At 41.9% G+C, this 27792-nt stretch overlaps 1 protein-coding gene across 1 annotated transcript in view; it reads right to left on the reverse strand.

Moving 5' to 3' along the window:
- The window catches only part of LOC145396553 (teneurin-m-like), a 1418848-nt gene that overhangs the window by 992713 nt on the left and 398343 nt on the right, over positions 1–27792 (reverse strand). The window contains exon 20 of the mRNA XM_080269929.1: positions 7058–7271. Within this exon, the coding sequence (XP_080126055.1) occupies positions 7058–7271 (214 nt within the window). The remainder of the gene's footprint in view (positions 1–7057; positions 7272–27792) is intronic.

Genomic DNA, 27792 nt, shown 5'->3' on the forward strand with positions numbered 1-27792 from the left:
AGGAAGACTGATGGGGGAAGTAATAAAGGAATAGCACCTGAATCGTCTAAGGTGGAATTGGAGGAAAAAGTCTGAGTGAAGAGATCTGCTTTATCAGTGGATGAAATTGCTACAGAACTATCAGAGTAGAAAAAAGGAGAGAAGAATGATGAGGTAAAGTTGTTGGAAAGGTACCTTGCCAGAAGGAACAGGAAGAATTAGAGATGGAGTGTTGACAGCATTTAGTACGGATGAAATTATATTTAGCAGAGCGAAGAACAGACTTAGAACGATTCCTGACAGAAACATAAAAAAGGATGTGATTCAGGGGTCGGTTGGTTCTGGTAACTTTTATAGGACCTCTCCTTGTTGTGGACAGTATCAGAACATGCATGAGTAAACCAAGGCTTTCTTGCATTAGTTAAAGGATGTGAGAAGGGATTGTACGCTTCCATGCCCGAGAGAATAACCTCCGTAATGTGCAGGGCACACTCAGATGGCTCCCTGCCATGGAAACAATAATCAATCCAGGGAAAATCAAGGAAGTACTGCCTGAGGGCCTCCCAATCCACAGTTCCAAAGTGCCACAGACAATGTTTCTTTGGAAGGTCCACAGGTCATACCGGAGTGATAGGATATGTTAAAGTAATAAGGTTGTGATCAAAGGTGCCAAATGGAGAGGAAAGATTAACAGTGTAAGCAGAAGGATTAGTTGTAAAGAAAAGGTCAAGTATGTTGGAGCTCTCTCCAAGGCAGTCGGGGATACAGGTAGGGCACTGTACAAGCTGCTCTAGGTCATTAAGGATAGAAAGAATGTAGACTTGCTCACCAGGTGGATCAGTGAAGGGATAGGAGAGCCAAAGATGGTGGTGAACACTGAAATCTCCTAGAATGGAGATTTCAGAGAAAGGAGAAATGGATTGAATGTGTTCCATCGTAGAAGTAAGATAGTCGAAGAATTTTTCAAAGTCAGTAGAATTAGGGGATAAGTAAATGGCACAGTTAGTTAGTCAGAGAATGACAGAAAAATCAAAGCCAGAGAGCAGAGAATTCAGAAGAATCACATTCAGGAACATGAGAGCAAGATAAATTGTTGCGTACATATACCCAACAGCCACCTTTGGCTTTGAAATGAGTATAGAGAAAGTAGGAGGATACAGAAAAAGGTTTGTCATCAGCTGCCTCAGACAGCTGAGTCTCAGTTAGGAAGAGAAGGTGATGTTTAGAGGAGGAGAGGTGGTGCTCAACAGAACGAAAGTTAGAGGAAAGGTAGCAAATGTTGCGGAAATGAAGAAGTGAGTCAGATGGTGGTTCCAGACAGCTCGTTGAGTCGTCACCGGGAAAGAGGCGGATGGTGGGGACATTTATGGTCCCCTTCCCCCCTGGGGACTCCGAGGCTTGGTTATTGGTCGCAATTTTTCTTTTCTAATTTTGAAATGGAAGCATAGTGTGTACTGTGCATGCAGTCTGGGGTTGAAAGTTATAGAAACTTGTATTGAAGACCATGCTCGCCTACTCTCTGTGTTAATGAGACAATGAAAAAGTTCAGCAAAGGAGGATGGTCAGGAACTAGTCCCGAAGGCTGATGAAACAGGAGCTCCAACTCTCCCTATGGAAGTGAAGCTTGGACCTTGTTGGAAGGATGGAAGTCAAGAATGAGAGCAATGGAAATGAGTTATTTGAGAGGAGCATGTGGAATCATGAGGAAAGACAGACTGACAAATGAAGAAGTGAAGAAGCGTTGCAGTGTGGATGAGGATGTGATGGAAAGCATTAAGAGAAATACATTGAGGTGGTCTGGCCATGTGGAGAAGATGAAGAGCAAGAGACTAACAAGAAGAATGTATGCAAGAGAGGTGGAGGGAAGAAGTGAGAGGGGGAGGCCATGGATGAGATGGAGGGATGGAGTGGAGAGGTATGTGAGAGAGGGATGTGTAAGCAGGGAGCAGGACAGTAAAATGGCGTTGAACAGGGTGACAAGGAGGTGATTTGTTTGTGGCTACCTTTACGGAACTGAGATGTCTGGCAATAGACAGAGAAATAGAAGAGGAGGAGGTATGAAGTTTTAGATGGCCTTCTGCTATCCCAACAGTAAAGTACTGGCTTATGGCTTTCTGTGTACGGTATATCTCTGTGTGCTCCCTTTGCTTAGAAATGGACAGGGCACATCATCTTCGCAAAATCGTTAACATACCATATCCTACACCAAGCCCTCTTCCTCCCATCATCCCCAGACATCACCTTCTGCTCCCCAAACCTCGTCCCCACTACATCATGGAGAGTGGTCAAAACCTGTTGTTCTGATCACCTCCCAATCATCATCACTACCAAAACCAGAATCACCCCAGCTGGCCATAGACACACATACACTAATTATAAGAAAGCCAACTGGGAGGCCTTCACAACTGAAACAGAACAACATTTCAAAATACTGAACAGTACACCCATCACAAACATCAACACTGCTGTGCACACAGTCAATACAATTATACAAAATGCAGACAAAATACACATCCCTAAAGGCAACATAGAGAGACATAACCCCAACTTCACACCAGAAATTCAGGGCCTCATCAGTCAACGGGAGACACTGCGACACTCCCAAACACCCCATACACAAGACACCATACAATAAATACAAGAACTCAACACACAAATAAACAATAAAATATCAAAACAGAAAACACTAAACTGGAATAATTATCTCCTCTCCAAACACTTGACCATAAAACAAACACCAGTAAACTCTACAAAACACTAAACAGCTTCACACTCTCCAAGAGCAACACTACACAAACACATACTGCCATCACAACAACAGACACCATACCTTCAAACAAACAACAAGCTAACACTCTCATCACTCACTTTTCACAAGTCAGCCATATAAACCCCCATCATGATGACCGATGTATCATCCGACATAAGAGACAGTTCCCCACAGACCCAGACTATACATCTTTCACTTACAACCAGACAAAGCACATCATCAGCAACCTTAAGCATTCATCTGCCTGTGGACCAGACAACATAAGCAACATTCACCTTAACCCGCCGCATCCCGTTGACGTATGGGTACGTTGCAACATTTTGCATTTGCCAGTCCCGACGACGTACTGGTACGTCGTGCAATTGCAAGGTCCCTAATTTGCACAATTTTCAATTTTCGCGCGTGATTTTTCATACGTATACACGGGACACCTTCCTCTATTCCTCTACAAGATGCCAAGCAGGGACAATGCCTTACACCGCATAACCTCCCCCTCCCCCCCCGCATGTCATTGTCTCGGCAATTCACCTGTTACCAGTGACCTGACCAATAAACACATTCAGGGCCAGAGTGATTCCCCAATTGATGACAATGTGGAGGACAAAGTTTACATAGCATTAGAGGAAGAAACAGTCAGAAATGATGATCAGGTAATGTGGCAAAAGAAGGTCAGGTATGGTGATGAGTTAGTGAGTGAAACAATGCTTATAATGCCTATATTACTGTTTGAAAACCAATAAACTCTCGTACTACATATAAATTCGTACCAAGTAAATAAATAAATACCGTTTATGAGTGGTGTGAAATAGTTACCCTCCCATAGAACTCGTTTTCTTTGGTGCCAGCCTGTTAGAAAACCCAGTCAGGTAAGGAGGTACTGCTACCTGGATCGAGTACTGTATTTTAAATCTCAGGTGAGCGATTTCTCTATGAAATTTCAATGTTTCTCACCAAACGCAGAGGTTTTGGCCAAAATTTTTTTTTTCAAAAATACCTTGGGATTGGGGGGTGTCGGAGGTGCGAAATAGCTCAGAACGTGACGAGTTAAAACACCTTGGACCACAAGGCATACAAGCACTCAGCAACATATCAAACTACAGCTACTCACACAACATAATACCCAACATCTGGAAGCATGGCATTATCATCACTATCCCTAAACCCAACAAAGACCACATGTTACCTTCCTCACACCACCCCATCACACTCCTCTGCACCCCCTCTAAAGTCACTGAATGACTGGTACTACAACTAGTCACATCTCACATCCTCCTAGCCCAATCACAACATCGCTTCAGGCCACTACACTCCACAAACACCCTTCTTACAGACCTTACACAGAGATTTGATGGCATGAATTCAGCTAGGCCACCACACAGAACACTCCTAGTTATACTAGATATCGGCAAAGCTTTTGATGCCATCCCCTGCCACAACCTCACAAACAAAATACTCAACACAAACATGCACAATAACAAACAGATGGTTGCAAACTACTTAGCAGGTAGATGTGCACATGTAACATTTGCCGGTCAGTCTCCGAACATCAGAAACTTCACAAATGGCGTCCCCCAAGGATCTGTTTTGTCCCCTATACATGCACGACATACCCACACCCCACACACCACAGATACACATAGCTTCCTATGCAGATGATGTAACACTTATATAAACACACCAAAATGCAAACACAGCTGCACACATCCTCCAACCTTACCTCAACACACTACACGAATGGTTCACCAGAGACTCAAAATAGCCCCAGCCAAATCTACAGTGACCCTTCTCACAAACTGGAGAGCAGTACACAGTCACATCCCACATCTCACCATAAACAACACTCCTCTACCACACACACACACACACACACACACAAAATCCTTGGTGCAACATACATCAATGTCATTTAAACAACACATCACAAACATTAAAAATAAAATAACACCAAGACTCAATTCCTTGAGGTCACTTGCCCATACAACATTCGGACACAACAAAGAAACCACCACAATAGTATACAAACAATATATTTGTTCAGTGATGAATTATGCATGCCCTGCTTGGGCTCCTAATCCACCAAAACACACTACAACACTCTACAGACCATACAGAACAAGGCCCTAAAAATAATCACAGACTGCACAGCTACTACACCCACAGACCACCTACATCAAGAAACCAAAGTCCTCAAAGTCAAGGATCACCTAGACATGAGAAGCACCCAAATTCTTTCTGCAGCCTCCACAAACCCACAACATCCACTACACTACAGTACATGGCAGTACATCCACACACACCAAGGAATATCAAAACAACACCCAGCACATGATATCATATACAAACACTGTCATCTCTTCCCCTTCGTCCGCCTCAGACCAGCCTCCAGAAGCATATCCATACTCAAATCACTCGCCGCTCCATTCAGTCACTTAAAGACAACACACAGCTGCATGCACAGCCTCCTGATATCCACCCTTCTGAATCCTATCTCTCTCGTGAGGACAGGGTCCACCTGATGCTTGTCCAGGATGTAACACAGCACCCCATACTATTAAGCACATTATGGAAGACTGCATTGCACACAATCACCTACGCCAACAACACAACATACACTCCTTGAGAGCTCTGTGGGAAAACCTGGTCTCGGCCATGGCCTTCCTTAGGGACTCAGGGCTGTTTGGCCAGACTGCCTAGGGAACAACTACCACTAATACATTTTAAAATGCTGATGGCTTATTCTTTTTGCAGTATGACATATAACAAGGTGGCTGACTACAAAAACCACCTTTTGAATGCAATTCATGCTGATCTGTCACGCACGTGTTGGTCAGAGAAACTTGAAACTAGATACTGTCGTGACCAAACCTTAATTGGAAACAGAAATTAAATTAAATCATTGGTGCAGCTACTTGATCATGCTAACACAACATATACTGGGAACACTTCCAGACTAGTATATATTCCAGTACAAGTCTGGAGAGCAAGATCTCTCTTTCCATCTCTTGCTCCTTTAATTTTTTGTTTGTGTGGAAACATTGGCTCTACATATGATGGACTACATAATACCTCTGGTAAATACAGATACTGACAGTAATTAATGTGTGGTGGAAATACAGTGCTAAAGTACAGAACAATCTGCCCAAATCCATGAACTATGATCAGGAAATGGATGCTTCTACCACACGGACTTCCCAAATCTCCTATGTAAGTTACAATGAGTAGAAACATGTTTGCTTACAAGATGGTTCTTTAAGTTCACAGATATTTCTGGCAGCTTTGGTTAAATTAATATGGCTTGCTAATTTCTGGATAAAAACCTAGCCTCTAATATGTACGCAGATTTATGAAGTCCAGGTCCGATGCATTTCAGATACTGCTAAGACCGTACAGTCATTTACTTAGTTCAAGCAATATATGGATTTGGTTCTGGGAATTAGAGCACTGTACCAGCACTTCTGAGTAACCTAGGTCTATCTGGCCGAGCAAACCCATCAGCCACAGGCAACCAACCAGCCCTGCAGGGCCATCGCATGCTGTGAACTGATATTCCTTTGAGGTAGACAGTGCCTCATCACTGCGAAGCACAGGGAACTCTGTGGAGGTCTGGTTTCAAAAAGGAGTCTGCATTCCTGTCTATCCACCCAGTTAACAGGGACACAAGAGAAAGCTCTGCATCACAAAAGACCAGATTATTATTATTATTATTATTATTATTATTATTACTATTATTATCATCCTATTATTTGAGTACACATTTATGGCTACCACCCACCAATATACATGGTGTCTTGGGTTACAGGAAACCACTGGGCTCAGTGTAAAGCCACTGGAAGTGGAAAGAGTAATAAAAAATGATGGAAAGGATGGAAAAAACAGGAAGAGAAGAGGGCAGACACAGAAAATGTCAAGGAAAACGTAGGTAGCTTTACATGGAGTGGATGATGGTTGCCACCACCAACTGTACTGGTAAATGGTGTTTGTTACAGCTCCTAGATAATAATCAGGTGCTGTACCTGAATCACTGGGCTTTAATATGCCAGACTTGTTAAACAATAATCACCGGACTATACAATATGCCACATTCACTAAGAATAATCACTGGACTTTAATATACTAAATTTAAGAATAAGATAGAGAAGAAAGTTCATGTGAAGCGAGAAAATATCAACATAACTACTGCTTAACTAATAAGAATGATCATGGTAAGATTTGTCATTCACCAGATTCCCTAATGAATTTATCCCTGGTAGTTACTGGAGGGTCTTGTTTCTGGTATTTACTAAGCACTGTATCTTTTTAAACACATACCCATGGAGCAGTCAGCACCACTGAAGCCTGGAAAGCAATGGCAACGTCCCAGAATACAGTGGCCTCGGTCACGGCACCCCCCAGGGCACTCCCCTCCACCTGGCCCTCGAGAAATGACCAGCGATACTTGGTGAGGATCTCCATCATCGTTGTACAGCGTGAGGAACCAGTCACCAGCACTGAGCATTTCTTCAACCCAGACCTGTACTGTGTTCTGTAGCACAGAGGCAGCAAATGGCAAGCATGGAATCACATGCATCCGATACAGTATAAATATGATTTAATATTGATATCTCTACAGCTACAACACAAAGAAATAGTGTCTATCCTGTACCATCTTACATTCTGATATATTAAGAAGTGCTATTAAGACTTTGTAATTCACTTCAGGAATGCAGATCATGTCACAATGGTAAGATCATAATTTTTTATTATAATGAGCTACAACAAATGGCACATAAGGAATAAGAAGATTATAAATGAATACTCACTTCACTTAAAACTACTTCATTTAAAAAGTGTGTGACCATCCTAACCCAACTGCACAATATTTTACTGGGCATGGGGGAGAGGGAATACTATCCATGTATTTCTGGTGTGATACAGGTGGCAACTAAGAGGGGAAGACTGGTGGTCTGGGAATCCCCCCACCCCCTTCCTTCCTTTTCATATTGACAGAGTTACAGTAAAACCACTGTACTCAGCATCATCCATCCACTCATACATACATAACCAACACCACAGTTCTAACCCTGCTTACAGTATGTCAAAATAACACATAATACCTTTCATAATTCTCCCCTGTCCATGGCTTATAGCTTTTCCAGATCCACAAATATAAAAAACCTTTTTGAAATCTTTCTCATATGCTTGCTCAACTAATATGCTTTAATGAAAGTATTCCATCTATCAGAACAAATCTTTTACCACTGTGTACTGCACTCTGTTCATCACTAACCAAATTCCCCTCATTATGATTCACCTTTCCAGTCACTGCTTTTATGTAAAAAAAAAAAAAAAAAAAAAAAAAAAAAAAAGGCACAATATAAGAGAAAGTGGAGGAGCAATTGGGTAAATATGATCTGGAGCAGATGGGGGACGTGGAAGGTGTGCACAAGATTTTCACACAAAAAAATCTGCACCATATGAGGTGGTGAGTGAGGTGAAGAGAAGACAAAATGGGATACAAGGAATAGTATGGTAGAATGAAGAGGTGAGACAAGCTGTGGTGCAAAAGAAGAGAGCATATAGTGAGTGGATGGGAAGCAGAGGCATGAAGGAAGTTGAAAGACAGATTAGAGAGTTTTATGTAGTTATGTAATGTAATGCGGAAGTGAGGTGAAAAGAGTAGTAAGAGAAAGTATGAGGAGAGTGGATGAGAAATATGGAACTGAGTGTAAAGTAGAGGGAATGTAAGAAAATGTTCTGGAAGGAGGTAAAAAGAGTTAGACAGGGTGATAAAGAAGTTAGTATGGAAGTGAAAGACACAAATGAAAGACTGATAGTGGAGAAGGGAGAGAAAGTGAACAGATGGAGAGAACACTTTAAGAAACTGTTAAACACAGAGAATGAAAGTAATGCAAGTGTAAATGGATGGAGAATGGCCGGGAGCAGGAGGGAGAAAAGGAAGAGATCAGTAGAATGGAAGTAGTAGAAGCAATGAATAATGTCAAAATGATGAAAGCCTAGGGTGTTTCACACAAATAATAATGATAATTTTCATCCTCATAAACTGTTACATTCAATTATATAAACCAAAAACACACACAAAAAATAAAGACTGTATCTTAATATTTAGAGGTCCTGCAAGTTAAGTAGTTATGTCACTTGCATGCAAAAACACAGAAACTAAGACATACTTTAGATTTCTTTTCATTTTAACATTTCTGCTTTTGTCGTCTTCTCGATCATCTTTCGTTGCATGAACACTGCCTTCAGGAGGTATTGCTTGTCTTCTTCATTTGTAGTAACTGAAGAGTTGAACTTTGCAATCAGCGTAATCTCCCTTTCTGCACAGTCATTGACAACCACCTAGCGTGTGACGCATTTCAGTCCGAGTTCAAAATTAGGGTCATCCTTCCATGCCACTGGGGACCTCTCTAGGAAGGATGAATCAATATCAATTGCTGCGAAGAGATCCCTGGTCTCTGCTGTAACAAAGTCTCCGAGTCTCTTGTCCTTGAAAGAATCCAGACCCCTCTTCTCGAGGCACTTCATTCCCTTTTCTGAGCCCGGCTTCTTAAGACTGTCTCAATACTTTTACGGTCCTCTGATTTTAGCTCTCTGTCAAAAAAAGCTAGTCAAACCAGGGTGGCCAATAGAAACCAAGGTGGCATTTAAACGCTGTGGTCCCTTGCTTTGCTGAGTTGCGGAGAGTGCCTTCTTTATCAAGCACTTCCAGATTCTGCTGAAACTCCAGATCCACATGAGGAGCTAACTGAGCAATAGCTACACAAGCCCAAGCCTTGACATAAACCAGGGCACCTAAGAGACAAATGTTGGTGATGCCTTTGAGCTCATGTGGTGTCATGTTGAACTGATATTGAAAAATAAAAATTCTGAACATGTAGATAGCTTTTCCCATTCACCTGGTCCGGTGGCATGCTCTCGGTTTTCGGATTGGAGCCAGTTCAACAGACCTTACTCCCAGAAACAAAAGAACCATCTGTAAAATCTCCTTATAGTCATCATGTGGCTGGTTTGTTAGGAGCAACTCCAGTATGACTTGAATAGTTTGTTCACAAACAACATTGCTCTAGAGTGTCCAGTGCAGTAGTTAAAATGGAGCGATCAATATGATTCCAGCACTTCTGAAATCGCTTAACCTGCCGCGTGCCAGTGCCGTTTTAAATCGGTCTGACATAATTCTGCGGCCAGTGCCAGTGCCATTTTAAAACGGTCTTAAATAAAAAACTTCACTGACAGCATTTTTCAAGATTCGCGGGTAAAAACTGGCAGGCACGTAAGGTAACTGTTCCTCTACCATCTCTCAGGTTGTCAAGGCCATACACTCACTTGCTCTCCCCCTCACGCTCACTCTGCCTCATTCTGCCTGTGTGCCTCACCCAGTGCTGTACATAGTGATGGTATTTTGTAAATATTTTCATGTAGGTGTAAGTTGTAAATATTTTCTTGTAAGTGTAAGGACTATATAGTGAAGTCAAGTTGTAAATACCTTCTTGTAAGTGCCAGGACTGAACGTAATGAAGTCAGGTTGTACCTATCTTCAAGTAAGTGTAAGATAATGCATTCACAGTGAGAAAGACATGCAAATTGTGATAGATGCTGAAGTAATAAGTAATCAGAAAAGTGTACTGAACATTGCTATACCTTCCCAGCATAAATACCTGAGTATACCTTACATAGAAAACGGCTCTCTCTCACATATGTGGTGAGCGTGAGAGCGGCTATACCTGGTACAGCGTATGCAGGACTCAATAAAACTCATTTCCGAGCCTCGGTGAGCATTTTAATGGCGAAATTCGTTGTTTCCACATCAAAATCTATCATTATAGCAAAAAAAAAAAAAAGTAAAAAAATGGCCGGCATTGGGGTGACCCAGAGGGCTAAAAATAGCCGGCACACGGCGGGTTAAAAAATCGTGATATCTGGTCACGAAGACAGCCCTACTACTGCCTCAAACAAACAAGCAGGCATAATTTCATAAATATGATGTCTGCATGTCAAATGGAGCAACTTTTGGCCCAGAATGTCTTCAATCTTTCCACAGGCACCAGCCAGAAATCCGATGTTACATGCTGTAGCATCAAAAAAAGAAACAATCCTTCCTTCTAGGCTATGCTCTCTCAGCAAACTGCAAAACACAAGCAATCTCAGATCCAGTACCTGCATCAACTTTTGGGACTCCAAGAAGTTTCTCCTTGCCATTGGCAGATATCAAGATGGCATTTCGATCTGCTAGTCCTTCACCTGTAATATCTGGCAGGATCTTCCCATCCAAATGCAAAACCATGGGCTCTCCTACATAGAAACTTTTTTCTTCGTAAGCCTCTGCGAGACCTCCTTTGATATCAAATTTTTCGAGCACTTGGAAGTGGGCAGAGATGTAGAAGTGACTGCTTTGAAACTAGGATCATCATTCTCTAAATCCGTGGCCAAAGAAGTGCAGTTTTCTGCATCACTGTTGGCAAGTTCAGTGGCTTTCTTCACTTGCTCCTCTTCTTTTCTCCATCTGTGCCCACTCTCTTTGTCTCATTTCCTCTTCCTGATTTCTTTCTCGTGTAGTTCTGCATCCATTCCAGCCATGCTACTCTCTGTTGGGTCCTCCTGTTGGCTCTGGTAGAAGAGTTTGTCCTCTTCATTCTTCATCATTGCAAGGGTATTGCTGTGGCCAATATAAAAACTCTCATTCTTTGGCTCTGACTGGAACATCTCTTCTTGTACATGAAATGAGTGTTGTAGTCTCCTGCAGTTTTTTACCAGTTTATTGCACCACACCAAGAAAGCTTCCATCTTGTGAAGTGCATTGCCTCACCTATAGGAATCCTGGATCTGTGCCTGAATGGAAGTACAGTGTCCAGGCAGAAATTCAGACATTTGGCGGAGGGTTAGTGCCCCTCCCCGGAAAACAACTAACTAAAAAGATAAACAAGAAGCCTCGGACAAGGACTGACCAAAAGATGACGACCAAGGACTGGACAAAGGACATGGTAATCGGAACATGGAATGTAAGAGGTGCGAAAGATGAGGTGAAAGAGAGAGAGATTGTCCAGGTGCTTGAGGGTGTGAAAGTTGATGTATGTGGAGTAACTGAAACTAAATGGAGAGGTGAGAGTGTGAGAGAATGGGAGTATGGATGGAGTATATGTGCAGGAGTAGGTGAGAATGAAAGGGCAAAAGAAGGAGTGTGTATAGTTGTGAGTAAAAGATGGAAGAAGAACATAAGAGAGTATGGATCAGTTAGATCAAGGATTGTGTGGGTAAGATTGAAAGTTGGAATACAAATGTGGGCGATTGTGTGCGTGTATGTGCCAACGCAAGATCATGCAAGCAGAGTGAGAGAAGAGTTCTGGACAAATGTGAAAGTGTGCATGGAAAAGTTTGGAAGGAATGAAGGAGTGTTTTTGATATGTGATATGAATGGTAAAGTAGGGAATGTGAAAGTGGATGGAATAGTTGGTAAGTGGGGTGTGCCTGCTGAGATAGATAAGAATGGTAGTGCATTATTGGACATTTGCGCTGGGAGGGGGTTGGTGATAGCCAATACCCTCTTCGGACATAAAATGATCCACAGGTAAAAATGGCGAATGATGAGAAGGGTGGGTGGTGAACTGAATGAAAGGGAGGCAATGATTGATTATGTGTGTGTGGATGAAAGGATGCGAAGATGTGTAGTGGATGCAAGAGCCTATAAAGGCTGAGGGAGTGGACTTTCTGACCACTACTTGGTGGTGGCCAGAATCAAGACTCAAATAAGATGGAGTAATAGAAGAAGGGAAGGATGGGAAGAAGGAGTAGTTGCAAGGAGAGTGGAAAGGTTACAAGAGGATGAGAAAAAGGCAGAGTATAAGAGAGAAGTGGAGGAACGATTGGGCAAATATGAATTGGAGCAGATGGGGGACATGGAAGGTGTGTGCAGGATATTCACAGAAGGAATATGTGCAGCATGTGATGTGGTGTGTGGGATGAAGAGAAGACGGAGGGTGGTGCAAGGAACAGCGTGGTGGAATGAAGAGGTGAGACAGGCTGTGGCACAAAAGAAGAAAGCATACAATGAATGGATGAGAAATAGGGGTGTGGAAGAAGTTGAGAGGTGGAAGAAAGAGTTATATGTAGAAAGAAAGAGAGAGGTGAAAAGATTAGTGAGAGAGTAAGAAGAGAGTGGATGAGGAATTTGGAAGGAATTTGAGTGTAAAGTGGAGGGACTGTAAAAAATGTTCTGGAAAGAGGTGAAAAGAGTAATACAGGGTGGAAGTTAAGTTAGCAGGGGAGTGAAAGATAAAAATGGTAGATTACTAGTGAAGGAGGGACAAAAAAGTGAGCAGATGGAGAGAACACTTTAAGGAATTGTTGAACATAGAGGATGGAAGTGATGCGAATATAAGTGGCTGGGGAATGGCTGGGAGAAGGAGGGAGGTGAGAAGACAGGAAGAAATCAGTAGGATAGAAGTTGTGGAAGCAATGAAGAAAGTTAAATCAGGGAAAGCCCCAGGAATTGATGGAGTGTGTGGTGAAATGCTGATGCATGGGGGAGAGATAGTAGTAGAATGGATGTGGAAGATGTGCCGATTGACCTGGGAGGAAGGCAGAGTTCCAGAGGATTGGAAGTCAGGTATAATTATTCCCTTGTACAAAGGAAAAGGGGAAAAAGAAGTGTGTGGTAATCATTGGAGAAAATGTCTTCTTAATATAATAGGTAAAGTGTATGGTAGGATACTTATTGACAGAGTTAGGGAAACAACAGAGGAATTAGTTGGAGAAGAACAGGGAGGCTTTTGGAAGGGAAGAGGTTGTGTAGATCAGATATTCATTCTTAGATCTTTAGTGGAAAAGTTTCTAGAGAAGGGAAAGAAGTTGTGAGCGGCTTTCATGGATTTGGAGAAAGCATATGACAGGGTGGATAGACATGGATTGTGGAAAGGATTAAGAATATATGGAGTAGATGGGAAGTTTCTGAATGCTGTGAAGAGTATGTATGATGGTGCTAAGGCTGCAGTGCGTGTGGATGGTGAACTATGTGATTTTTTCTCTCTGAAGGGTGGGTTGAAACAGGGATGTGTCATGTCTCCATGGCTGTTCAATCTGTACATGGATGGGGTAATAAAAGAGGTGCAAGGTAGGGTACTGGATGTTTGAGTGGTCCTGATGAGAGAGGAGGTACAAGGTAGGGTACTGGATGTTTGAGTGGTCCTGATGAGAGAGGGTAGTGTTTGGAAACTTCCTGTACTGTTGTTTACAGATGATACTGTGTTGTTGAGTGAAGACGAAGGGGAACTGCAAGGCTTGGTGGATAAGTTTGGGAGAGTGTGTAAGAAACGGAATCTAAAGGTGAATGTAGGGAAGAGTAAAGTGATGGTCTTTGAGAGAGGTGAAGTCAGTGAATGTACAGCGAGGTTGGATGGTGAGGAATTGGAAAATGTGAGTACATTTAAGTACTTGGGTAGGGTGATGAGTAAGGATGGAGGTTTGGAGGGTGAAGTGCTTGAAAGGGTACAGCAGGGAAGAAAGGTTGCTGGTTCCTTGAAAGCAGTGATAAGAAACATGGAAGTGAAAAAGTTACTACATGACAGTATTGTGATACCAACTCTAACATATGGAAGTGAAGCTTGGACGTTGTTGGAAGGACACAAGTCAAGAGTGAGAGCAGTGGAAATGAGTTATTTAAGAGGAGCCTGTGGAGTCACATGGAGAGACAGGCTGACAAATGAGGATATAAAGAAGCATTGTGGTGTGGATGTGGATGTGATAGGAAGCATTAGGAGGAATACACTGAGGTGGTTTGGCCACGTGGAGAGGATGGAGCGTGAGACTGACGAAGAGAGTGTATGTGAGTGAGGTGGAGGGGAGGAGAGGGAGGGGGAGGCAGAGGATGAGATGGAGGAATGGGGTGGAGAGGTATATGAGAGAGGGGGGTGTGAGTTGGGAGCAGGGCAGTGAAATAGCGGGGGAAAGGGTGACATGGAGGCGATTTGTTTGTGGCCACCCCGAACAGGATTGAGGCGTCTGGCAATAGATAGATAGATAGGTTCTGCCCAGCTTTTGCTGTCTTTGATGATACTTCACTTTCTTCAAAACTTGCAGTTTTATTGGCAAATAGCAATCTCAAATGTCTGCACTTGGCTGTCCAATCAACCACACCTCAGAAATGCATCGAGTGTCCATCGCACCGCACACTGACAACCTTCCTGGCTGAGCGCTCGTTACAGACTAAACAAAGTGTCAGTTTACAGGACCACTAAACACTGTCATATCATGTCAAAACTTGTTCAGACACCTTTCCACATCTAGACGAGCACAGATATCAGTGAGGATAAAGTGTTTTGCAACATTCATTATATATCCTATGCCCTCTAAAACACTCTAGAAAGCCCCAAGAATTCCTGGAGTGTGTGATGAAATATTGAAGAACATGGGAGAGATAGTAGCAGAATGGATATGGAAGATGTGCAGACTGACCTGGGAGGAAGGAAGAGTTTCGAAGGTGAAAAAGAAGCGTGACTTCTTAGTGCAATACGAACAGTTTATGGTACAATACTTATTGACAGAGTTAGGGAAATAACAGAGGAATCAGTTGGAGAAGAACAGGGAGGTTTTAGGAAGAGAAGAGAAGAGGTTGTGTAAATCAGATATTCATCCTAAGATCTTTAATAGAAAAGTTTCTAGAAAAGAGAAAGAAGTTGGATGTGGCCTTCATGGATTTGGAGAATACATATAACAAAGTGGATAGATAAGAAATGTGGAAAACATTAAGAATACATGGAGTAAATGGAATGCTGCTGAATGCCGTGAACAGTATGTATGAGGGCACAGTATGTAAGTCTGCAGTGTGTGTGAATGGTAAATTGAGTGAATTCCTCTCTCTGAATGTTGGACTGAAACAGAAATGTCACGTCTCCATGGTTTTTCAATCTGAGTATGGATGGGGTTATAAAAGAGATACAAGGTAGGGCAGTGGATGCTGGCATGGCCCTAATGACAGAGGGCAGCATTTGGAAACTTCCTGTTCCGTTGTTTGCAGACGATATTGTACTGTTAGGCAAAGACGAGGAGGAACTGCAAGGTTTGATGCATGAGTTTGGAAGAGTGTGTAAGAAATGGAGCCTAAAGGTGAGGCAATGAGGCTGGATGATGAAGAAATTATGTGAGTGATTTAAGTAGTTCGGTAGTGTGATTAGTAAGGATGAAGTTTAGAGGATGAAGTGCTTGAAAGGGTACAGCAGGGAAAAACGGATGCTCGTTCTTTGAAAGCAGTGATAAGAAATGGGGATGTGAGCATGGAAGTGACAAAGTCACTGCATGATAGTACTGTGATACCAACTCTCACTTATGGAAACGAAGCTTGGACCTCATTGGAAGGACACAAGACAAGAGTGAGAAAAGTGGAAATGAGTTATTTGAGTAGAGCATGTGGAGTTACCTGGAGAGACAGACTGATAAATGAAGAAGAGGAGGAGCATTGTGGTGTGGATGTGGATGTGATAAAAACCGTTATGAGAAATGCACTAAGGTGGTTTGGCCATGTGGAGAGGATGGAGAATGAGAGACACATGAGGAAAGTGTATGTGAGTGAGGTGGAGTGGGGGAGAGGGAGGGGGAGACTGAGGATTAGATGGAGGGATGGAGTGGAGAGTATGTGAGAGAAGCGGATGTGAGCTGGGGGAGGATTGTGAAATGGCAGGGGACAGGGTGACATGGAGGTGATTTATTTGTGACCATCCCTTACAGGATTAACCCGTGGAGAGCGACAATCATTCCATAGGTACCTGTTGGGAAGCGACGACTAGGCCGAAATTTTATGTCTTACAGAATTGAATGAAACACATATCATCGTCTTGGAAATGTTCGTGCGCATCCGGCAATATATATATATGACCACATAAAGAAATGTGGTGGTGAGATAAAACGGCCAAAAGATGAACAGCTGGTGGTGTGAGCAACTCACCACCCGCAGTGAGTGAGTTAAGGAATTGGGCATTATCCGGGAAAAACGGCCTACATTTACCGTGGCCTTGGGAAATGATCACATGATTACTGTATCATCAACCCTCTCTTTCTCTCTCTCTCTCTCTCTCTCTCAAACTACGATAAATTACCTTACGCACTGACAACAAAGCATACATTATTACACAGTTTATCCATAACTCTCTCCCTCTATCTATCTATCTACGAGAGAGGGTGGGAATGGAGAATGAAAGACAAGAGGGATGTCATTCATTCATTCCAAAGGACGAAAGGACACTGTACCATTCCTCTATTTTATTCTCTCTCTCTCTCTCTCTCTCTCTCCGAAAAGAGGAGGGAGGGAATGGACAGTGACAGAGAGAAGAGACGGTGCTGTCATGCCTATTTCCTCATTTGCACAAGGGATACATTATCTGCAATTACTGTACTGTATTTACTCTCTCTCTCTCTCTCTCTCTCAAACTACAATAAATTACCTTACGCACTGACAACAAAGCATATATTATTAGACAATTTACCCATGACTCTCTCTCTCGCTCTCTCTCTCTATCTATCTATCTCCAAGAGAGGATGGGAACATAGAATGAAAGACAAGAGGGACGTCATTCATTCATTCCAAGGGACAAAGGGACGCTGTGCCATTTCTCTTTTTTATTGTCTCTCTCTCTCTCTCTCTCCGACAGAGGAGGGAGGGAATGGACAATGACAGAGAGAAGAGGGATGGCTGTCTCGCCTATCTCCTCATTTGCACAAGGGACGCATTATCTGCAATTCCTATATTTACTCTCTCTCTCTCTCAAACTACGATAAATTACCTTATGCACTGACAACAAAGCAGAAATTATTATACAATTTACCCATAACTCTCTCTCTCTCTCTCTCTCTCGTGTGTGTGTGTGTGTGTGTGTGTGTGTGTGTGTGTGTGCAGATCCCTTAGCGCCTGGTGTGGGGCTGGCAGCATCACGGGAGGAAAATGAGGAAAATTTATGTGTTGTCCATGGTGGGCATGCACGCATATTCTGAGCATATATGGGGCAGTGCGTGGGTGGTATCAAGTGTTGCCACCTGCCCCTATTTCCCATACAAAATTCAGCCACCTACTCCTTGTGGCGTGGTTTTGGTACGCCTTTCAAAATCGCTCTCATTTGAGGCTTATCGCTTTCGACTCTGATAAGTCCCAAATGAAGCCTATCGCTCTCAACGGGTTAAGGAGTCTGGCTACAGATAGACGGTAACTACAACACTCAACAGACTTATTCTCATAGTTTTGGGACATTCACTTCAGCAACTTTTGCTATTTTAGGCACTAAACAGAGACTCCTTCATGCTGTAACTCCAATATACCCATACACTGCAACTTCCAGGTGGTACAAACACCCTTCAATTTCCTCCCCATCACTTGAAAAGATGATGATAGGTTGCAGCATTGGCACAATACCAGAATCTCAGAGGAACTTCTTCAGAGTTGGCTTTCAGAGGGACTGCAAATAATCCCAGCAACCAGTCCCTCTTACTCCTCCTAGCCAGAGACATATCCAATCTTAGTCCACACGTATAGCTGCTCAACATGCAAAATTCACATTATATGCAGACCAGACTTGGGGTCAACTCCACTTTATCACATCCAATTCAAATCCAATTCCAACAAAATAAAAATTCATCAGTTCCAATTCAGTTCAATTAATTTATTAAAAAAGAAACAATTTCCTGTTCAAATCATGCTATCTTCAATTAAATTCATTTCTTATTCAAACAAATGAAGTGAGCAAGAAAACTATCAAACATGTAGTGGGATGTTGATGCAGACAGCACACACACCATCAATACTGTTTTTTTATGAGACTGTTAACCCTTAAATCTCGAGTGACAGACAACGTGTCCACAAACAGGTGTTTGGGATACCTTGGGTGACAGACATAGACTTCTGCATTTCCTGCCACCATCTGAGGTCATTCACATTTTCTACGCTGCCAAGTGTGTGATGCTGACATATGGGAGGCAGGTGAGTGACAATGTCAGTCTTTCTTAGGAAATGGAGAGTTAGGAATGATGATTTCCGATTCCACATCATCCAAAATGCTTGCCAACACCAGTAGCAGCCTGGTCTCTGCCCCTGCCAACACCCCCACTCAGGTAAGAAAGGGGTTGAGTGAAAGTACGATTGGCAGGAGACTGGAAGTGACAGACTAGAATCGTTATTGTTCAGTGGGGAGACAGAGCCTGAGGGCAGAAATTACCAGGTAGAGTGACGTGCCTCAGCCACCCTCCCATGCCTCCTTTCATTAATCCTTGCCACCACTCGAGTGACCCTGATGACCCTCCAGAGCCCAAGGCCTTTCTCTACCCTTCTGATGCCGAGAGTCCTCTGAGGCGTTGGACTTTGAGGACAAGGGTCAGGTGTCCAGAAGTCCTGTGTGACATAAACAAAGCATTACTGCCCCTACAGCACCCTCTACAGTGCCTCTGCAATACTCACCAACACCTCGCCACTGCCAAAAGTGCCTCAGAAGTGCCTCAGCCTGATACTTCACAAGTGTGTGGGGAAATGTATCTAATGTAAATATGTACATTAAAAATAATACGTGGGACAGAAAAATAAGGAAAATTTCAGTGTTGGGAATGTACATACATACATACTGTACAAATACCTAGGCTGCTTTCCAAAAAAAAAAAGGGGGGGGGGTAGCTGACACAGGATATGGTCTCAATTTACTCATTCACACACACACATACACACACACACACACAATTTACTTTTATCTTAGCCCCAAGGGAAGAAGGGATGACGCACCACACTGCTCGAGGATCAACTATACAGTGCAACCAATGACACCCGCAGCAGGGCCTGACAGCAGAGCTGGTTTGCTAAACCCCTGCCACATCGTAATGGACCCATCCCCTTACCTGCACCTGACCTGATCAGCTGACATTCATTTTGTGGAGATAGTATAAAGTGTGCATTATACATACCTTATAGAAGATAAGGAAAACTAGGAGTTATGACCAAAACTGTACTGTGGTTTTGCATCGTCTGGTTTAGAGAATAAGTTGGAATGAGAGTGCATGTGATCTTTCGGAGGAAAGTACAGTGCTGTATAATGGTCTTGTATTGTAGGTATAGAAACCAAGTTTTGGAGTAAAAGTGAATGTGATCTTTTGGGACAAGTACTGTACAGTAGCTCTGAATTGTACAGAACAGAAAACAAGTGCTGGGATGAAAATGAAAGTGACTTTTCGAGGAGAGTACGAGGTCTGTTCAGAAAGTATCCGACTTTAGGTTCTGAAAAAAAAAAAAAAGCTAACCCGTTGAGCTTGGACACTAATCCCCCTCAAAGTAAGCCCCTTCTGACCTGACACACATAGCCCAGCATTCTTTTCACAGCCTGAAACACTTTTTAGCATTGGTTTTCAGTATCTCTTGCAGATGTTTCGTCACATTTGTCATGAGATCTTCACTCGTCTTAAATTGGAAACCCTCCAGTGGAGTTCTGCACTTGGGGAATAACCGAAAGTCACACGCAGCCTTGTCTGGATAGAAGGGAGACTGCCAGACCTGCAGGATGTTGTGTTTGGCCAAAAATTCCTGAATCAGTTGAAAAGAATGGGCAGGGAGGTTGTTATGGTGCAGTGTCCAACCTGCCACTTTCCAAAGGTCTGGTCTCTTTCGCCAAACTCCATCACAAAAGACGACGGATAATGTTGAGGCAGTAATGTTTGTTGACAATCTGACCTGGTGTGTATTTGTGATGCACACCACCATTGTAGTAAAAAAAAAATTGTTAACACGTATTTCACCTTGCTGCGGACATGTCGTGTGAGCCTTTTTTGGCAAAGGCGACCCTGCATTGGTGCTGTGACTGATACGATTCGCCGAACCAATATATCAACGATATTTGTATATTTTTTGATACCAAATCAATAACGATATCAGCATATCGGATATGGATGAAAGAAACATTAAAATGACTTTTATTGAAGATTTCATTCATTGTTTTGCCCAATTCTGTGTGAAAATATTTTGTTATCCTGATACTGTTTAGCAGCTTAATAAAGTTTTACTGAAAACTACTAAAGGTTCATTATAATAAAACAGTATGTGGGAAAGGAGAAAAGAAAAAAAAAGAGAAAAGAACTGAAGGCGGAGAGCAACGAGATGAAAGTGAGGTACAGTAAAACTTCACTACAGTATAATGGACTAATTGGGGCCCAAGCCATTCTGAAAAAAGCAACATCTGGACTTCCCCCTGCTAACCTAGACTTTTTCCAATATATCTCTAATGCAAGAGTTAACCGTTACTCCCAGTCTTTCATTTATGCAACAGGTCAGCTCTGGAACTGTCTCCCTCTGTCTGTATTTCCTGCTGCCTATGATCTCCAGTCTTTCAAACGCAGTGTGTCCAGGCATCTCAAAATGATCGGATCTTGAATTTGGCTCTCTATGGTATTTTGTTTTTCTCTTGGAAGGAACTGTTACTGCGGGCCATGGCCTTTGGTTCCTTCTTCCTCGCATAAAAAAAAAAAAAAAAAAAAAAAAAAAAAAGTCTGGATTGCACAATCAGTTTTTAAACTGTTTTCACTATGATTGCAGTACTGTACTGTATTATACATTCACTATAGTAATCAAATGATATAATATATATAATACAGGTAACTCGCACGGAACACGTGGGTTTCGTTCCTACCGTGCCGTGTTAGGTGCGAAATCACGTATATTTAAACTACTCCGTATTTTGCTCCCTAGACCCCCCAAATGTGTTGTTTTGCTGTTATCTGTCACTGGTAATTACTAGAAAGCACTTTAAGTGGTTAGAAGGTTTATTTAATATTATAACTCACAAATACAGTACTCCAGAGCAAAACTTCAACACACAAATACTGTACATAAACACAAGGAAACATTCCGACGCCGATCATAGGTAATCATATAAATCAGGTTAACTGGTACCAGTGCTTTAACTTACAAGTACGAACCAGAACAGTACATATTTAACTTAGAAGTGCAGTACTGTGATATCGAATGATTTCAGTACATAATCTGTTAAGAATGGCTGAAAAAAAAAAAAAATGTTATGAATACATTTTCACCTTTTTGATATATATTTATGGTAGTTTCGAGTTATTTTTTACGTTATCGTTGTGCCCATGCTTGGAAAAGGGAGCGAAAGAGTTGAATTTTCAGTCCTAAATGAGAAAACTGCACGTCCTCCAAGGCTAGACTCTGCCACGGGAGAATAAAGTGGAGGGTCAGTCCGATTAGCAATAAGGAAGTTGTGTCACAACTTCCAGCTCCCACACCACGAGAATGGCTAAAAATAGAATCGTAATGCAGTTTCAGAACTAACAATAAGTCTAATTATTACGAATACAGATACAAAGCAGAAATAAATACGTTTACAGACGGGGAAAACGTACTTCTTCCGTCATAACATGTTCATCTTTCTCTATCATTTTACGTTCATCTTTATCATTTTACCTTGTTATTTTCGCAATATATATTGCTGTCTCGTAAACAGGGTGGTTGTTTGTGTTTTGCAAGGGAGGAAAAAGATTGTATTTTCTGTCTGGGTCGAGATAATGGGTGTACCTATGCGTAGTTAGGCATGGCCATGAGCGAAAAAATCGTACACCCACTCATCACGATAGCAGGTGGTGAACTGACAGATGATACATGAGAGGGTGAAGTCAAGGTCAGTCTCATGTCCCAGATTTTCGTTCACTTCCCGAAAGTTTATTCACAGTTTTCTACAAGTTGCATTGCATCAAATGATCCAAACCATTACAGCAAACCTGAGCAAATAGGTAAAGATACCAAGACAAAAATGTATTTTTCTTTTATTATAAGTCTTTAATTCCCTACGTGTCAACAAGTAGGTTGGTGGAGGGTTAGTGTCCCTCCCTGTAAAACAAATAACTCAAAGTCAAATGGCCACCCCTTACGGGATTATGGCGTCTGGCAATAGATAGATAGATAGATAAGTCTTTAACGAACAAACAAAAAAGGCAATATTCCGACGCCTATCATGGGTAATCATATAAATCAGGTTAACTGGTTACAAGGCTTTATTTAATGCTTTAATTGCTTACAAGTACATACCAGAACAGTAAATATTTAACTTACAAATACAGTACTGTAGAAAAGCCGTACAGTAAGAGTTTAACGAACAAACAAAAAAGGCAATATTCCGACGCCGATCATGGGTAATCATATAATTCGGGTTAACTGGTTACAAGGCTTTATTTAATGATTTAACTTTATTTAAGTGCTTACAAGTACAGTACATACGAGAACAGTAAATATTTAACTTACAAATACTGTACAGTGTTGTGGAAAAAACGAACAAATAAAAAAGGCAATATTCTGACGCCTATCAGGTAAACTGGTTATAAGACTTTATTTCTTGCTTTAACGTTATTTAATAGTACTTTAAGTTGCACATAAACTTACCAGAACAGTACAGTACTGTAAATATTTAACTTACAAATACTGTGCTACTGTACTCGGGAATGTCTCACTCACTGAATAATTTCCCGCCTAGATCGTCACGTAATCAAAACAAACCGCGCGCTGCGGTGACGTTTGAGGATTTGATCTTTCAAAGGCCTCTCCTGCATTAATTTGTAGTTTTCATAATGGTTTTTTAATCTTACGTTGTCTTATATGTATCCCAGCCCTTACCGTGTATAATTGCGAGCGCGTTCCGTGAGATCGTGTTCCGTGCGAGTTACCTGTAATACTATATTGTACTCTGATAAACATGTCTTTCATTTACCTTATTGTGATGAACATTGTTGAAGTAGTCAAGCAGTCCAGACCTCAGACTTCTTCTGGATTTATCGGACATTCTCTGATATATAAGAATTTAGTCCAGCTGCTCCTTGATTCAACAAAAGCGAATTCTGGCCTATTGAAGTTGGTTTTATCGAGGTTTTACTGTATTCTGCATACTGGCGGTGTGTAACTGTGGTGGCAATGTGGGTTTATGTACATAAGGAGAGTACACACACTGTCAAAATACGCACAAAGTGCCCACATCCATTAGTTTTTATATTCTTTATTTAGTCGTAATATTTACATTCACTCTTCTCTCTGTGGTCTAAATAAATTTATTTACTGCATCTAATGAGAAAGCAGTAGATGGGGCCATTAACTGTTGAGTAACTCTTGAGATGTGGATATAAACGACATTTGGCAACTTCGTTTAACCCCTCCGTGGCTACCGGCATCGAATGACGTTTAGCTGATCAATGGCCGCAGGCGTCGTTTGAGCGCGGCCTACATAAAACTGCAAAAATTTTTGAGAAGTGAACGAACGTTCTGAACTTCTTCACACTGACCTACACTACACTCCCATACACCTCATCAAGAAGTTCAAAGCCTGCTGCTGTGATGAGTGGATTTTCGATTTTTTCGCTCCTAGCCATGCCAAAACAAGCACAACTACACCCATTATCTCGACCCAGGCAGAACATATCATCTTGGTCCTCTCTTGCAAATCACACACAACCACCTGCTTACGATTATGAACTAATACTGGCACATACAAAAAAGACATGATAATAAGTGAAAAATACAGTTTTGTCTTGGTATCTTTACCTATTTGCTCAGGTTTGTTGTAATGGTTTAGATCATTCGATGCAGTGCAACTTGTAGAAAACTGTGAAAACCTTCAGGAAGTGAACGAAAATCTGGGACATGAAACTGACCTTGACTTCACCCTTTCACATAATTATCATCTGTCAGTTCACCACCTGCTGTCATGACGAGTGGATGTACAATTTTTTCGCTCATGGCCATGCCTAAAAACACATAGTTACACCCATTATCTCGACCCAGACAGAAAATACAATCTTTTTCCTCCCTTGCAAAACACATACAACCACCCTGTTTACGAGACAGCAATATATATTGCGAAAATAACAAGGTAAAATGATAAAGATGAACGTAAAATGATAGAGAAGGTGAACATGTTATTACGGAAAAAATACCTTTTCCCTCGACTGTAAACTTATTTATTTCTGCTTTGTATTGGTATTCGTAATTATTAGACTTCTGAAACTGCATTACGATTCTATTTTTAGCCATGCTCGTGGTGTGGGAGCTTGAAGTTGCGACTTAACCTCCACATTGCTAATCGGATCTGACCCTCCACTTTATTCTCCTGTGGCAGAGTCTAACCTTGGAGGACATGCAGTTTTCTCATTTAAGACCGAAAATTCAACTCTTTCACTCCCTTTTCCAAGCATGGGCACAAGGATAACGTAAAAAATAACTCGAAACTACCATAAACATATTTTATATCAAAAAGGTGAAGAAGTATTCATAAATTATTTTTTTTCCAGACATTCCTAACAGATTATGTACTGAAATCATTCGATATCATCATATCTCATATATGCACAGTATTTCAGCACCATTTGTATTGTTTTGGGAGGTAAAAAAAAAAAAACAACACCTGCCCAGTTACGTTGCGGCACGCCCCTGGGCGGCGATATAGGTTGCCAATATTTCTGCAACTTCCGCGCTCCATTGCAAGCAATAAAATGCGTCTAGGAAGCTGGGATTTGCACTGTTAGGTGCATCTGAACTTTCTCTTCAATATGGCAAGAAAAATAAATAAATTTTCGACACTTCAAGAAATGGCCCAGGCATCGGCCTGGCGTGCATGGAAAATTCCAGGCCTTCGGCCACAGAGGGGTTAAGCTCAGTTCTACAGTGAAACAATCCTTTGAGAGAAAAATGCTACATAAAGATCTTGCATATGCTTCTTCACTACTGTGCTATACGTAAAAGGTTTGCTATTTGGTAGTCGTGTGTGTGTAGTGTGTAAAAAAACACACACACACACACACACACGCACACGCACACAAGTATTTGGAACGACTTAGATGAAAAGGTTGTGCAGGAGAAAAACATTCATGTGTGTAAAGGTAGACTAGATAAATGTGGATATGGAGACAGGACAACACGAGCATTGCTCAATTCCTGTATACTACAAATAGGTAAATACACACACACACACGCACACACACACACACACATACTGTTCATCATCTGATGATATTTATGTATGAATGGGCAATCATGCGTAAGATTCTACTGTTTGTGTGGATAAAAAATACGCAGATTCAAGCGTCACTTCAGAACAAATATTTAGCATGGAAGAACACACTGTGATCTAAAAGCATGCTCACTTCATCCAAAGAATTTTCAGTGCCAAGATTTTCAAAGAAAAAGAGATACACTTTACTGAAGACTGTCTTAAAATCTAGAAAAGCATGACATTTTTAGTGTGAGTGTAATGGGAGCCACTACAGTACACTATATTACCTACTGTATTTATGTGGATGCCTTACACTGGACATAGCCATTCATACTTGCTTTAACAGAATGCAGTTTTAATCAGAATGCAGTTTTAATCATCATATAATGAGGAACAGTACCTGACTATCAGTGTGCTAAATTCAGTCCCCGGGGGAAAGTAAGATATACAGTCAATCCTCGTATATTGCGGCAATTTGGGTCTGGACCACTGCCATGATTTACGAATTCTGTGATTTATGAATAATAACTCTTATGTGAAAAATTAATTTGGGTCTGGACTTTGGCCAACCCACCCCCACAGCACACTACCTACACCTATCTAGGCACCATCAAACACTATCTATATCTATAGTCCGATGCCCTAATCCCGCAAAGGGTGGACGCAGACAAAATGCCTCCAAGTCGTTCTGTCACCCACCATTTGACTACCCTCCCCCCAACTCACTCCCCTCTCCCTCATATACCTCTCAACTCCATCCTTCCACCTCATCCTCGGTCTACCCCTCCCTCTCCCTCCCTCCACCTCACCTACATACACCCTCTTAGTCACTCGTTCATTCTCCATTCTCTTCACATGTCCAAACCACCTCAGTGTATTTCTCCTAATCTTCTCAACCACATCCACATCCACCCCACAACATTCCTTCACTTCTTCATTCGTCAACCTGTCCCTCCATGCCACTCCACATGCTCCTCTCAAGTAACTCATTTCCACTGCTCTCACTCTTGACTTGTTCCCCTCTTGCAAGGTCCATGCCTCGCTTCCATACGGCAGGGTAGGGATCACAATACTATCATACAGTGACTTCTTAACTACCATACTCACCTCCCTATTTCTCATCACTGCTTTCAGTGTACCAACAACCTTCCTTCCCTGCTGTACCCTTTCATGCACTTCATCCCCCAAAGTTTCATCCTTACTCATCACACTACCCAAGTACTTGAATGCACTCACATTCTCCATATCCTCACCATCCAACCTCACTGTACATTCTGTGACTTCATTCCTCTCAAACACCATAACTTTACTTTTGTTTACATTAACTTTCAGCTTCCTCCTCCTACACACTGTCCCAAATTCATTCACCAAACCTTGCAACTCCCATTCATCTTCACTCAACAATACTGTATCATCAGCAAACAGAAACACTGGAATCTTCCAAATCTCACCCTCATTCATTTAGAGCCACCCCCACATCCACTGCCCTACCTTGCACCTCCTTTACAACCCCATCCATGTATATATTAAACAGCCATGGAGACATCACACAACCCTGTTTCAGTCCTACATTGAGATCAAAGAACTCACTCAGCTCACCATCCACTTGCACTGTAGCCCTAGCTCCTTTGTACATACTCTTCACAGCACTCAACAATTTTCCCTCCACTCCATATATTCTTAATACCTTCCACATACCTTGCCTATCTATTCTGTCATAAGCTTTCTCCAAGTCCATGAAGGCAGCATACACATTCTTTCCCTTCTCTAGATACTTCTCCACTAAACATCTTAGAACAAATATCTGATCTACACACCCTTTTCCCTTCCTAAATCCCCCTTGTTCTTCTCCAACTAGCTCCTTTGTCATATGCCTAACCCTGTCAATGAGTATTCTACCATATATTTTACCAGTCACACTAAGAAGGCAAATACCCCTATGGTTACCACATACTTCTCTCTCCCCTTTTCCTTTGCATAAAGGAACAATTATAGCTGTTTTCCAGTCCTCTGGAACCCTTCCCTCTTCCAAAGCCAATCTACACAACTTCC

This window comes from Coenobita brevimanus, chromosome 38 (genome assembly GCF_032717465.1).
Source record: "Coenobita brevimanus isolate Jiangsu-jjx chromosome 38, ASM3271746v2, whole genome shotgun sequence".
NCBI classification, from domain to species: domain Eukaryota; kingdom Metazoa; phylum Arthropoda; class Malacostraca; order Decapoda; family Coenobitidae; genus Coenobita; species Coenobita brevimanus.